This window comes from Rousettus aegyptiacus, unplaced genomic scaffold (genome assembly GCF_014176215.1).
Source record: "Rousettus aegyptiacus isolate mRouAeg1 unplaced genomic scaffold, mRouAeg1.p scaffold_m13_p_2, whole genome shotgun sequence".
NCBI classification, from domain to species: Eukaryota; Metazoa; Chordata; class Mammalia; order Chiroptera; family Pteropodidae; genus Rousettus; species Rousettus aegyptiacus.
Genome location: NW_023416295.1, coordinates 170,539,212 through 170,552,125, shown reverse-complemented (window position 1 = coordinate 170,552,125; position 12,914 = coordinate 170,539,212). Strand labels below are relative to the sequence as shown.

At 59.1% G+C, this 12,914-nt stretch overlaps 1 protein-coding gene across 1 annotated transcript; it reads left to right on the top strand.

The window, feature by feature from the left end:
- The first annotated feature begins 1,235 nt into the window (after nt 1–1,235).
- Nucleotides 1,236–12,077, top strand: CBX6 (chromobox 6). Its single transcript, XM_016161790.2, has 5 exons — nt 1,236–1,391; nt 1,569–1,612; nt 1,758–1,823; nt 1,966–2,032; nt 6,323–12,077. Exons 1-5 carry the CDS (start codon nt 1,323–1,325, stop codon nt 7,313–7,315), a joined length of 1,239 nt encoding a protein of 412 aa, XP_016017276.1. The 5' UTR covers nt 1,236–1,322; the 3' UTR covers nt 7,316–12,077.
- Nucleotides 12,078–12,914: the final 837 nt, after the last annotated feature.

Sequence of the window (12,914 nt, the reverse complement as noted above, 5' to 3'; positions counted from 1 at the left end):
TCACATGAGCCCAATTTGTTAAAAAAAAAAAAAAGTCGAACATATGTACTATATTTAGAATGTATATCTATGTATATTTGCACATGTTTCTATTGGCACAGAACAGAGACTGGAAAAAGATTCGTGAAGATGTTAACAATGGTTCCATGGAGATTGTGGACAGTTGCTTTCTTCTTTTTTTTTTTTTTTAAATCTACAGAGAACAAACCTGTTGGTGTATAAAAATAAAGTTTAAATAACTCGAAATAAAAGAAATAGAGCATTTTGTGTGGCAGGGCCACTTTGTGTCCATTCCGGGACAGCCCGGGTCTCTCAGCTCCTCCTCAGATAGGAAGCCGGGATCTGGTCTCCCCGTGAGCAATGGCGGAACCATTGGAGGAACTGCAGGTGGCAGGAGAGTGACGAGGGGGCCTGGGAAGCAGAAAACACAGACATGACCCTGCGGGTGGTTTCTGCCTAATAACCCAAGGATGATCCGCTTCCGGCCTGATGCGGAGTTCGGGGAGCCCGTTCTCACCCCTGGCCCTTTCTCCCCCTACCCCGGGTCGCCACATCTCGCTGCGTACTTCACCCCGCCTCCAGGGTGAAGGCAGGTGCCGTCCAACACTTCGCCTGAAGAACAGATGCGCAGGATCGCCGCGGCCTCCCTCGGCCTCATTCCCGCCCCCCGCCCCCCTTTCCTGCGGCGGCGTTTTTGTTTCAATTCATCTGAACTGGTTACAAAACCACACTCCCACGAATATATAAATAATGGATAATGGGGGGAGCAATGTTTTAAAGAAATTCCCGCAGGGCCTGGCAAGGCAACAGCAAATGCGTTTCTGCTGTATCATATTTAACCGTTTGCAAACTTCTGCCGAGAAGATGCACCGCGGCTGCAGAGACTCCACCGCCCTTCCCCGCCTGGGGCTCGGCGACACTTGCATGGCGGGATGAGTTTAAAAGTTGTCAGCAGTCGGCCGCCAGGAAAATGAAGAGGGGAGTGGAAAACGTAAACCTGCACTGCGCCGAACCCTGCTTCGCACAAGCCAAGAACCTATCCGTGCCCCGGCTCCCGCTACGAGGCAAGGCTCCTTTAAGAGCCAGCGCGCGCCCCCGCCCCGCGTGCGCTCATTTTCCCTAGCAACGGCCCCGGGGGAGGGGGAGGTCCTGGCAACAGCGGGGGCCTGAAGGGTCACGTGACGGCCCGCAGCTGGAGCGCGAGCGCGCGCCCCGCCGCGCGCCCGCCCGCCGGGGCCTGTGCGCTGCGGCGCGTGCGCGAGCGGTGCAGCACCGGCCGCGGGAGCAGGGAGTATTATGGGCTGTGGGTGCCGCTGAGCAAGATGGAGCTGTCTGCAGTGGGCGAGCGGGTCTTCGCGGCCGAATCCATCATCAAACGGCGGATCCGAAAGGTGAGCCGCCTCCCGAGGCCGGACGCCTCGCCCCGCAGCTGGTGGCCGGGTCCCCGGGCCATCGGGGAGAAGAGGTTCCGCTAACCGGGGCTCTCTCTTCCACCCCCGCGCCGCCGCCTCCTTGCGTCCCTGCATCCTCCCCACCCCCACTCCCCTTTTTTTTTCTTCTTTTTTCAGGGGCGCATCGAGTACCTGGTGAAATGGAAGGGGTGGGCCATCAAGTGAGTGCCGTTGGGGTCCAGGGGCAAGGGGGGAGGGGAGGCGACACCGGGCCTTTTTTTTATTCCTTGGGGAGTGCGCATGTTTGCTCCCTCGCATGTGCCTCTCTGGTTTTCATTTTTATTTTGTGCATGTGCGACTCGGCAGGTACAGTACTTGGGAGCCCGAAGAGAACATCCTGGACTCGCGGCTTATTGCAGCCTTCGAGCAGAAGTGAGTTTGGGAAGCTGGCAGGGGCATCAGGGCCGAGGCTTGGCTGGGGCACCGCGCGGGGAAACGGGGGAGCTGGGGAGGACAGTGCGTAGTGGGGCCCGAGAAGGGGCTCTTTTTAACCTTTGGTGTTTCTCGACCGCAGGGAGAGGGAGCGTGAGCTGTATGGGCCCAAGAAGAGGGGACCCAAACCCAAAACTTTCCTCCTGAAGGTAATCTGGCCCAGCCCCAGCAGCCCCCTCTCGGGCCCCTAGCCCCGGCAAAGCACGGGGCCTGCAAGGGAGGGACAGATCAGCGGCCGCCCAAGGGCGGGCCTTTCCAGAGGGGCCCCAGCTGGGCAGGGGGTGGTTGTGAGCCCCCTGACGAGCCCCTGGCAGCAGGCCCCAGTGGCTCCAGCTTCAGATGGAGGGTCCTGGCAGTGGGGGACAAGAGGCGGGTATTTCTCGTTGGCAAATCCAGGATTTGGGAAGGCCAGCAGGGCTCCAGGAAGGGAGCGGATGAAGCAGGTGGGGGCTGCCCACCTGAGCGGGTGGCAGGGAGGTCGCTTCTGCAGGTGAGAGCCCTCATCTCCCTTTGGGCTCTGCCCGGAATTAGAACCCAGGGGGAGAGTGAGCGTGGTCTTCCCATGACAGGGAGCAGGGAGGGGTTTGAGGTCCACCTGCCTCCCTACGCTCAGCTTTCCTCAGGATTTGTTCTGCATGCCTCCCTCCTCGCTGGGGCGTCCAACTTGAATTTGACCATAAATCCCTTGACTTTGGGTCTATCACGCAGGCTGGGCCACTGGCTTCAGGGCTCCGAACCTCATTTTCCCTCCACCCCTGGCTGTTTGTGGAGGTTCTAATGAGGATGGAGAGTGGGGGAGTGAAAGCATAGCTTTGGCGGAGGAGGGAGACCTAGCTCCAGAGGAAGCCATCTTAGAGTTTTGGAGGATTTATTTTATTTTATTTTATTTTATTTTGGTGAGAAAGAACAGTCCAGGAAAGGGAGGGCAGGATGACCCGAGGTGGCAGCAGAGACAGCGTGCAGACCTCCCCAGGCATCCAGTCTCCTCGTTAGGGTTAAGGTCGTCTCAGGGCCCCTTCTCCCTCTGACAGCCTGTGACTTTGTGGCATTTGGCACAGGAAGGGCAGCGAAGACTCTGCAGAGAAAAGACTGTACATGCTGCAGAAGCTCAGAATCACCAATTTGTCCAAAAGGCTCAAAGCCCAATGAGAGTGGAGTAGGCCTCTCCAGCCCCGCCTCCCCTCCCAGAAAGGGACTTGTGTATGTGCAAGGGTTTGCTTTAGACTTAAAGAGAAGTGAAAGAAATGTCGATTTCCAGAGCTATATGTTTCTGTGATCCCCGGCGCCAATCTACACACATCTTAGGGGAGCCGTGAAGCAGCCTTAACCCTGATGCTTCTTGGGAGGGATGGGGCAGAACAGCTGGAGGCTTGATGGGCTGACAGCCTCTCGGCGCCGCTGGAGCACCCTCTAGCGGTGAAGCGAGTAATGACCTCGAGCATTGATTCACAAAATGCCTTTGTTTTTTTTTGTTGTTTGTTTTTTGTTTTTTGGGGATTTTTTTTTTTTTTTTGATAGCTCTAGATCCTGAGCTAGCTATGGGCCTAACACAGTGCTGAGCCCACACATGGAGTATCTCCTTTAATCCTCTCAACAATCCTGTGAAGTAGGGAGTATTATCTCCATCTCGCAGATGATAAAATCAAGGCCCAGAGAGGGGAAGCGACTTACCCGAGGTCCCACCGCCCAATTTCATGGCTTTATCCCATCTCCTTTTCTTCACCCTGTCCCTCAGAGAACACGCATCAAGTTAAGGGAGTAAGGTGGACAGACAAACACTGGAAACTGTGAAAGGGCAGAGAATGGAAAGGCAGATGAGAGGACCTTGATCTGGAAATGAAAAACAGGTAGCACGAGAATAACGGATCTTTGCACGGGGTGGTGGAGCTCAGCGTGGTCTGAGCCCACTGCTCTGTGAGTCACTGAGAGGCAGCGTGTGTGCTGAACCAGTTACACTGAGACAGCACTTCGCGCCGGCAACTATTCTGAAGGGAACCGGAGCCCGTGAGATAGGTTGCGTTATTCCCATTTTACATATAGGAAAACTGAGGCCAGAAAGGTTCAGTAACTTGCTTGTGGCCACAGCGTCAGTGGCAGAGGCCAGGTCTTCGACCTTCCATGCCGTCCGTAGTGCATGCCAACCCCTCGGAGGCAGGCCTCTCACCTGGTCAGAGCGCAGTAAACGCGCTGGCTGCGGTTGACGTTTTTAATTTACAAGCAGACCCAGATTCCACCTTCAAAAAACTTTTAATCTGGGGAAGAGAGATGAGGATGGTTAAGTCAGTCTGTTCTTTAAAAAAATTATATTAAGAAATGGTAAAGAGTGTTTCTCATATAAAGTTTGGAAACCATGCATTAGACAAAGCCGATTGCCCATAAGCCTCCCGCCCCTCCCCGCCCAAGCATAAATGTAGTATTTATTGAGTACTTGTGTGCCAGGCACTGTGCTAAGCGGGTAACATGTACAGATGGTCCCTGTGGTGGGTTCTGCTATAGGGAAAGAGGCACAGGAGGCCCAGCAAGCAGGGGTTTCATCCCGGATCTGCCGTTTGCCCACACCCTTAGCCACTCTCCGGGGACTGTCCACCACCACTGAAGTCTGCAGAACCATAACGGCAGAGGTCCAGGGGCTCATGCAATATGCAAGAGAGGAAACACTGATCCCCCCGGGGTGATTGGAAAGGGCGGAGATCCCCTAAACTCCCATGGGGATGAACCTGCAAAAGGCCCTGCTTGCCATGCCAAAAAAAAGCTGATGGCTTCCCGCTGCCTTTGTCTGGGACAAGATGTAAGGCAACCAGTCCCCGCCTCTGCTGGCCAGGAGCAGGAGGAGCTGGCAGCCCGGGCAGGGGACGGGGGAGGTCTTTAACCTTCCGTGCTTGGGGAGGCGGGTGGTGTCACTGCTGCTGCCGTTTAGTGGCCAAAAGGGTTTTTGTCCAGATAGTCCTGGGAGGCCCTAAGTGTGTGGGAGGGCCATGTGGCATTAAAGTGTACTTCTCCCACGTTCTGAGTGAAGACACCTTTGCTTACTCAGCAAATAAGTCAGCAGACACCTCTTCTGGGGTCGTAGTTAAAGACAGCCTAGTCGTGTCCGAGGGGTGTACAGGCTACCTCTCAGAAGGTTCTAGATAAGCGTCTAGTTCTTTCTGGGGTAGTAAGGTGAAGAGACCCCAGACCACAGACCCCACTCTCGGGGAGCTCACTATGGAAATGTGTCCTTTTCTCGGCCACCACCATCTCACACCTGGATGGATGCAATCACTTCCTAACGGCTCCCTCGCCCCACCTGAGCCAGGGTCTGTAGGGCACCGATCAGTCACCCACCTCCGCCCTCTGCCCAGCCATTGCCTTTGGTTTCTTGGACTCTGCGCCGCCTCTCACCACAGGGGTCTCTGCCTCTGCCGTTTTCCTAGCAGTGCCCCTTCAGCGGGCCCGCTGGGCCTCTGCAGCCGCCTGGGGCGCGGGCAGGCTCAGGAAGGGCCAGGGCTCTCTCCTGCTCAGGCCGCATCCTCCAGGACCAGGGCCTGTGCCCCATCCGTGCTCCTCTGGGCCCGGCGCTTCCTTTGTTGTGTCCCAACCGCCTGTTACTTGTCTTCCCCGAGGAGCAGAGCCTGGAGGCTGTGTGTTCACAGCTGTGGCCCCAAACAGCTGGCACGTCCTCACTAGTAAATAGTGCAGGAAGGACAGAGAGGACACGGAGGACAGCGCACGTGGCTTTTTGAGTCCCTTGCCCTGAACCTGGGGTCCCAGGGCCCAGCCAAACCCAGAATGTTCTGTGATGTAGCAGCTGAGCTGCTGCATACCCCTGAGGCCTTACAGATGTCGTACCTGAGGGTGCAGCTGGCCCCAGGTACGGGGGACAGTATCTGGCTGCCCACAGAACCCTGCTCGGCTATCCTGCCCCAAAAGCAGTGATCACCTGAGCGGCAAGTCTGAGCTGGAGGTGCAGCCTGTTCAAAGGCAGAGAAAACACAGGGAACACCCTGCAAGTCGGTCAGTAGGGCTGGGGTGCGGGGTGGGGCAGGGAGGGGCCTCCTGCTCCTTTCTGTTCCTGAGAATCGGTCAGTGGAGGAGTGCCAGGCTGGGCCAGGCCGCGCTCCTTCACAGAGCACGGTTGGTCAGGGGCTTCTGAGCAAGGGGCTGTTCTCTCTGAGCAGCGTCGCGACTCCTGCCACTCCCGTGTCAGCAGGGGCAGCCGCCGACCCCTCTTTCCCTGGGACCTGAGCAAGGATCCGGCTCGACCGCCGACCTCACGCACTTGCTTTACCTGTCTGAATGTGTGTCCTTTTCTGTCTAAGACGAGTCGTGAGCAGCACCGATTCTCCTAAGTGCTCTCGGGGTGGTTTACTGAGACGGTCCGTGTGGGTCGCTGGTGCAGGGGTGTCCAGGGGACGCCAGCGGGAGGCCGAGCCCCCACCCACTCCCCGTGTGCCCCGCAGGCGCGGGCCCAGGCCGAGGCTCTCCGCATCAGCGATGTGCATTTCTCCGTCAAGCCGAGCGCCAGCGCCTCCTCCCCCAAGCTGCACTCCAGCGCCGCCGTGCACCGGCTCAAGAAGGACATCCGCCGCTGCCACCGCATGTCCCGCCGCCCCCTGCCCCGCCCCGACCCGCAGGGCGGCAGCCCGGGCCTGCGCCCCCCCATCTCGCCCTTCTCTGAGACCGTGCGCATCATCAATCGCAAGGTGAAGCCGCGGGAGCCCAAACGGAACCGCATCATCCTGAACCTGAAGGTCATCGACAAGGGCACGGGTGGCGGGGGCTCGGGGCAGGGGGCTGGAAACCTCGCCCGCCCCAAAGTCCCCTCGAGGAACCGCGTCATCGGCAAGAGCAAGAAGTTCAGCGAGAGCATCCTGCGCACACAGATCCGCCACATGAAGTTCGGGGCCTTCGCTCTGTACAATAAGCCACCACCCGGCCCTGTGCCACCCCCGCCACCTGGCAAGGCCGACATTGCTGCCTCCACGGCCCCAGGGCTGCTCCTGGGAGCCCCTCCCACTCCCTACGATGCCCGAAGCTCCAGCTCCTCCGGCTGCCCCTCGCCAGCCCCACAGTCCTCCGACCCTGACGACGTGCCCCCCAAGCTGCTCCCGGAGACCGTGAGCCCATCTGCCCCCGACTGGCGGGAGCCCGAGGTGCTCGACCTGTCCATCTCTCCCGAGACGGCCGCCGCCAGCAAGCAGGCATCTCCCGACGTCACTGCTGCTGCCAGCCAGGCACTTCCCACGGCCCCTGATCCCGCCGGCACCTCCTCCGAGCCTGGGGACTGGCGCCCCGAGATGTCACCCTGCTCCAATGTGGTCGTCACTGACGTCACCAGCAACCTCCTGACGGTCACTATCAAGGAATTCTGCAACCCTGAGGATTTCGAGAAGGTGGCTGCTGGGGTGGCAGGTGCTGCAGGTGGGGGTGGCAGCTGTGGGGCAAGCAAGTGAGGGGGCTCCACCGAGAAGGGGACTTTGGGGGGGTGCACTCCCTTCCAAAGTCATACTCTTGTTCCTGTCCCCGCCCTCAGACACCTGCCTGTGCTTTGCTTGTTTCAAATGGCTTGGTGTTGACCCCGGGATGGGGTCGGGCAGTTGGAGCCCCCTAAAGCCCAGTGGGGGTCAGTCTGGACCGGATTAGGGCTGAGGAGGGAGGAGGGCACTGGGAAGTCCTCCCGCTTGTCTCTTGGCACCCTTCCTGCCCATGCACAGTGGGGCCCACCGAGTGGCTCCTGGGGTTCAGCTGCCCCTTCCGCATCCCACCCCGTCTCTCCCCAGCTTGCTTCCAGCTCGCGTGCACAGCATCTGATCTCTCGGTGCTAACCCGGCAGCTGCAGGCCCCTTGGGAGCCCCTCCCAGCGCGGGCACTGTCTCTCCTTCCTCCAGCTGCCTGGGCAGGAGGGGCAGGGACGGCCGAGCCCAGGCAGGTGGAGGTGAGGCCCGCCACGCCCCTCCCTCCACGTCGACGAGCTGGCAGGGCCTAGAGGCACGGGTCTTCCCGTCCACTTTTGGAGGAGACCCAGGCGGGGCCCCTGAGGCCCTGCCCCACCCTTCACTAACCCCTGTCTGGAAGGTAGGAAGCGCTGGCAGGGACCTCCGCCTGCCACAGCCTCCCGGCATCTAAAGGCCCCTTCAGTTCTCGACCAAAGGTGCTACAAGAACCTGCTGTGGAAACTTCCAGCTGTGCGTGTGCGTCTGCCACCCCCTGGCGTGTTTGTGTGTGTGTCCGTCTGTGCATCGGGCACTCGGTCTAGGCTTTCCAGGTGACACCCTTTCGGGTTCTTGGAATAGGGTCCCTGGAGGCCTGGGCCTTCCTTTGTGGTCACCCGGGCCTGAGGAGGCCACTGGGCCAGTCCTCCCGGCCCAGGTGTGCCGGGGTGTGCCGCACCCCCGCACCCTTCCCCTTTGGGGCGGTCGTTCTGACCCGCCAGGCCTTCAGTGGCTGCTCACATGGCATGGTGGGCACTGAGGTGGAGAAGGGAGACCCCCGCCCCAGGCTGCCCCTTCCTCCTGGGTGTTGTAGGGGAAGGCGGAAGCCTGGAAACTTCCTGAGGGTCTCTGGCTCCTCTCTCCCCCTCTCTTTGGCTTCCTATGGCCGAGGCCTCCTCACAGCCCAGCCTGCTCAAAGCAGCGGAAGCTCTCCGCCGTCCCGGGCAGCTTCTCTTCCCCTCCGCTGCCAGGAGCTGAGGCATCCACGCCAGTGGCAGAGACCAAAGCCCCAGTTTTAGTCTGGGCACCGGGAGGGCGGGAGGCCAGAGTAGGGGCACTGCAGAGCGGCCTGCGTTCTCCAGGGGAACACAGGGCTGCAGTGCCTGGGCCTGCTGCACCGCGGGAGTGGGGGGCAGTCCTGGGCCGCTGTCCCCCGCAAGGGGGCGTGAGCGGTGTGTCCCCGTGGACGGCACAGCGGACTCCCCGACGTGTGCAGCAACGGGTGTCTTGGTTCTGAAGCATGATGACAAAAGGTAGGCGGAGGCAGCAAGGGGGTCCAGTTAGGGAACAGATGCCTTTGTCCTAAGCGTGGAAGGACTCTTCTTCCAAACCTCCCACGGGGGGCTGCAGCCTGGCCCCTGTCCCTCCCCACCCTAGGATGCAGAACGAGGGCCCTCACAGTGTTTGGGGGGCTGGCACTCCCGGACCCTCCCCACCTGCCCTCTGTGTTGGCTCTGTGGCCGTCCAAGTGCCAATTGGCTTCCCCCCAAATAAGGGCTGGTGTTTCTCCTCTGTCCTTAGAGGTGATCCCCCCTACCCTGACCCCTCACCCCAGGTGAGTGACCACCTGGGTGCCAGTTACAGGTGTTTCCAGAGACCATAGAAATGTGTTTTCCTGAGAGTCTGTGTCATTCGTGACTTTTTTTTGTAAAGAAGTTGTGTTTTCAGAGGTGATTTTATGACAGGAAAGTGAAAGAATTAGTTTTGCAAAAAAACGAAAAAAAAAAAAGGAAAAAAAAAAGAAAATACTGTGGGATTCCTATGGGGTTGGGGGGTGGGGTGGGGAGAAAGATATTTAAAGAAAAACTAGTAACGCAGTGATTGCACAGGTGAGGTGGCAATGTTAGGGACAGGCGCGGAGGCCCAGGCCCGGCTGGCGGGTCCCCAAGGTTGCGGCCGGCTGCCTTCCTTGTGCAAGGCAGAGTGAGCCCTCCCTCCTGCCCTGGGCCTAGACTTCACACCTGTCCTTGCTCAAAGGAAAGGATGACAGCTGATCCCAAGGGAACTAGCCAGAAGCTGCAGGGGGCCAAGCAAATGGAGCTGAGATGTGGGGAGGTGGGGTCGGCGGGGGGTCCCACCGTTGGTGACTCCAGGAAGGCTGGTGAGTAGGCGCAGTTGGGTGTCTGGCTGTCCTTCGTACTTTTGCCAGCTCGTTGGGCCATCTGGTCCTTACTACCGCCACTCCATGGGGGTCATTTCCATCCCCATCACCCCAAAGACCATAACCCCCCTGAGCGTCCCTGGCCAGATAGGGAATGCAGGCTTCAGGAAGACAGGAGCTGTGGACTGGGAGACTCTTAGGTGGCGACCCAGAAGAGCTGGGGTAACCGTAGGGAGAAGGGAATGCCTGCCTCTCTTTCCACGGGCTGGTGGGGTGCAGCCCCCACCCCCCAGACGTGCAGACCCCGCCCCGCCTCAGTGCGTGTAGAGGGCACCCGTGCACACTGCTCTGAGGCAGGCAGCTCCCCAGAGGGCAGAGGGCGCGGGGTCAGGAGCAGTCAGCCCTCCTTACCTCTCCTAGGGCGGCTTGGAGCGGAAGCCCAGAAGCCCCCCCCCCCCCCCGCCACTCTTGCACGGTCAGCCTCCCGTGGGCCCTTTCCCCTTGCTGCTTTTCCGTTTGCCTAATTACCAAGCAGAAGTTGCTGTCTGGTTTGCTTTATTTTTACATGTGAAATAGCCCCATAGCCCCGTCTCCCATGTTCGATATCGGCTGGGGCATTGTTCATCCCCCCATGATGCCACCCCTCCGTACCCGCGTGTCATAGGAAGCAGGTGAGGTCTGGTGTCTGGTCTGAGACGAGAAAAGACCCGCCGCTGTCTCGGTCTCCCCGCTGACCCTCAGTTCGCCCCCTCCGAAGTGGGTGCGTTGGGCGGCAAGGCCTCCTCTTTCAGCGCTGCTGCTGTCCGGGCAGCTGCCGAGGGTTAGGTGGGGGTGGGGGTGGCTGGCACGGGGCCTCCAGCCCCCCAGAGCCCCCTTTCTTTCTCATCCTGCGAAGGGGACAGGATCGAAATGAGCTCCATCCTTCCACTGCTCTGGAAAGAGGTGGCGACCAAGTCCCCAGCCTCAGTGTGAGGTGGGCAGAGTGGGAGGGGTCACCCCATTTCAGAGATAAGGAAACTCGCCCCGAGAGGCAGAGCTGCTTCTCTGGGGCGAAGAGCCCAGCTGCTCTGGCCTGTGACCTTTTTCAAGTCCCTTTAAGAGGTGGGCCCAGGGCCCTGGAGTTACCACAGAGCTGGCAGGCCACCCCTGAGCCAGGCATTCCTTGGTCAGGGGTCAGTCCAGAGCAGGAAACAACGGTGGGGGGGGGGGGCGGGGTGCTGGCACCAGCCTTTCTAGCCTCTGTGGGGACCCAAGTGAACATACCACCTTTCCCACCTTTTTGGGGTTTGTGGGCGTTTTGGGGGTTAGCTTTGGTTTTTAGTTTTTTGTTGTTTTTTTTTTTTCTTCTTTTTTTTTTTTTTTTGCACTTGGCCCACGCCAGACAGTGGAGCCTCTTGGTTCCACATTTGGGCTCCCATGCACTAGCCCAAGGCAGCCTCTTAGGGGCTTGTCTGGTTTAAGGAATCACTTTTAAAAAGAAAAAAAGAAAGTGTTTAAGGGTTTTTGTTTTTTCTCTGTATCTCCTCTCAGATTCAGAAAGCCCAAAATTAGGGGCTAAAACTCCACGAGAGTCTCCCCATCTTGACCCATCTTGCTGATAGTCACCAAGATGCCAGATGGGACAAGCTAGGTGAAGACCGAGGACCCCACCTTCCAGGCCTGCAAGGTCCTCCCCACCCCACCCCACCCCGAAGGAGTCAGCACCCCGCTCAACAGTGAGCGAGCGCCTACCGCGTGCAGTGCTTCCGCTAGGCAAAGGGGCCGATGGCCTCACGGGGGACCCTTCGTAAGAGGCCAGGGTGGAGGGAACGAGGAGTTCGGGCCGGCCCCTGCTGTTGGCCGGAGTGCAGATGGAGACTTCTTTTTGTTGGTTTTAATTTAAAAACACAAAGGCCTAAAGAAATGTATCTTATAATTTTTTTAATTTTTGAAAAGCTCATTTAGTGAATTGTGCACGAATGAATTCTATATATATAAAATATACGTATATAGCTCTATATTTGGGGAGGGCACTGTCTCTTTTCTCTTTCTCATTTTAAAAATGAAGTGTCGTTGCCTTTGTCTGTGGTTCAACCATCCAGCTCTGAGCTGGCTAAACTTCGCCTCCAGTGGCTAAAGACAGGAAGCTAGTGAGGTCGGCAGGAAAGGAAGTGGACGGGCCGCCCCGGCCCGAGGAGGTCCCCGTCCCCAGAGACTGCGGGTGGAGAAGACGGCTTGTTTCGGGTGCGGGTTTTGGTTCTGTTGTTCTGGATTCGGTTCGTTTCCGGGCCGGGGGAGGGTGGGGTTCGTGCCGATTACTCTCGTCTTGTACGTTTTGTTCTGCTGCTCTTCAATATTGTATCAATGCCAGGAAGGGGGATGAGAAGCCTCTTTTGCCCCCCCAATAAATTGTCACATTCCGAAGCTGAGGTCTAGCCCCTGGGGCAGGGGCGTGTGTTTCATTTCTTGCGCCTGTGACTGTGGTCTGTAGAAGGCACGAGGTCCTGCCCCTCCGCTGTGGGCGCCGGGCACGCCCGCCATCCCAAGCTCCCACCTCCCACCCCCTCCAGCCTACAGCCTGTGAGTGAGCTGAGCCGCTGGCCCACCGCAGGAGAAACACGGTGCTTCCCACCTCCTAGGACCCGGAGGATACCCACAGGGCCTCCTCCTCGGCTGGAATCGCAGCAGCCACAGAGTTGGGGGGCTGAGGGTCCAGAGCCCCAGAGCCTGGGGGAGAGCAGCCCAGGGTGGGGGACACGGGCAGCCCTTGCCCGCGGTTCCTCAGTTTGGTTCAATGTTTTGATAATTAGGAGCCGCTTCGGTTTTGGAGAAAGGTGGTTTCTGGGCACTGTGTGACTTCTGTAATTAGACACGCCGTCTTGAGCCCTCTTCCCCGCAGGGTGCCCACGGGGCTTCAGAAGCAGCACCCCTGCACACTGTACGTCCTCGGCCACGCATTCACCAGGCCTCCCCTTAGCACCCCATCCCCTTAGCCCGGCACCTCGTGTCTCCCCCACCCCTACGCCCGCTGGTCTGCCCTGTTCTCTGCAGAGCCCCCTGGTCCACCAGGCTCCATCTTGCCTTCGCCACCCCCCTGCCTCGTCCACACCAGCGGCGCAGGGCTCTGGCTCCCTGCCCGAAGCCTTCAGAGCTCAGTGCCCTCAGGCCCTTGTCCCGAGCCCCAGCCCGGCAGCCTCCCCTGGGGTGCCTTCCCCCGCTACCCGCCTCCCACGGTCTCCCCAGGTGCTCTCCCGCCTCGGT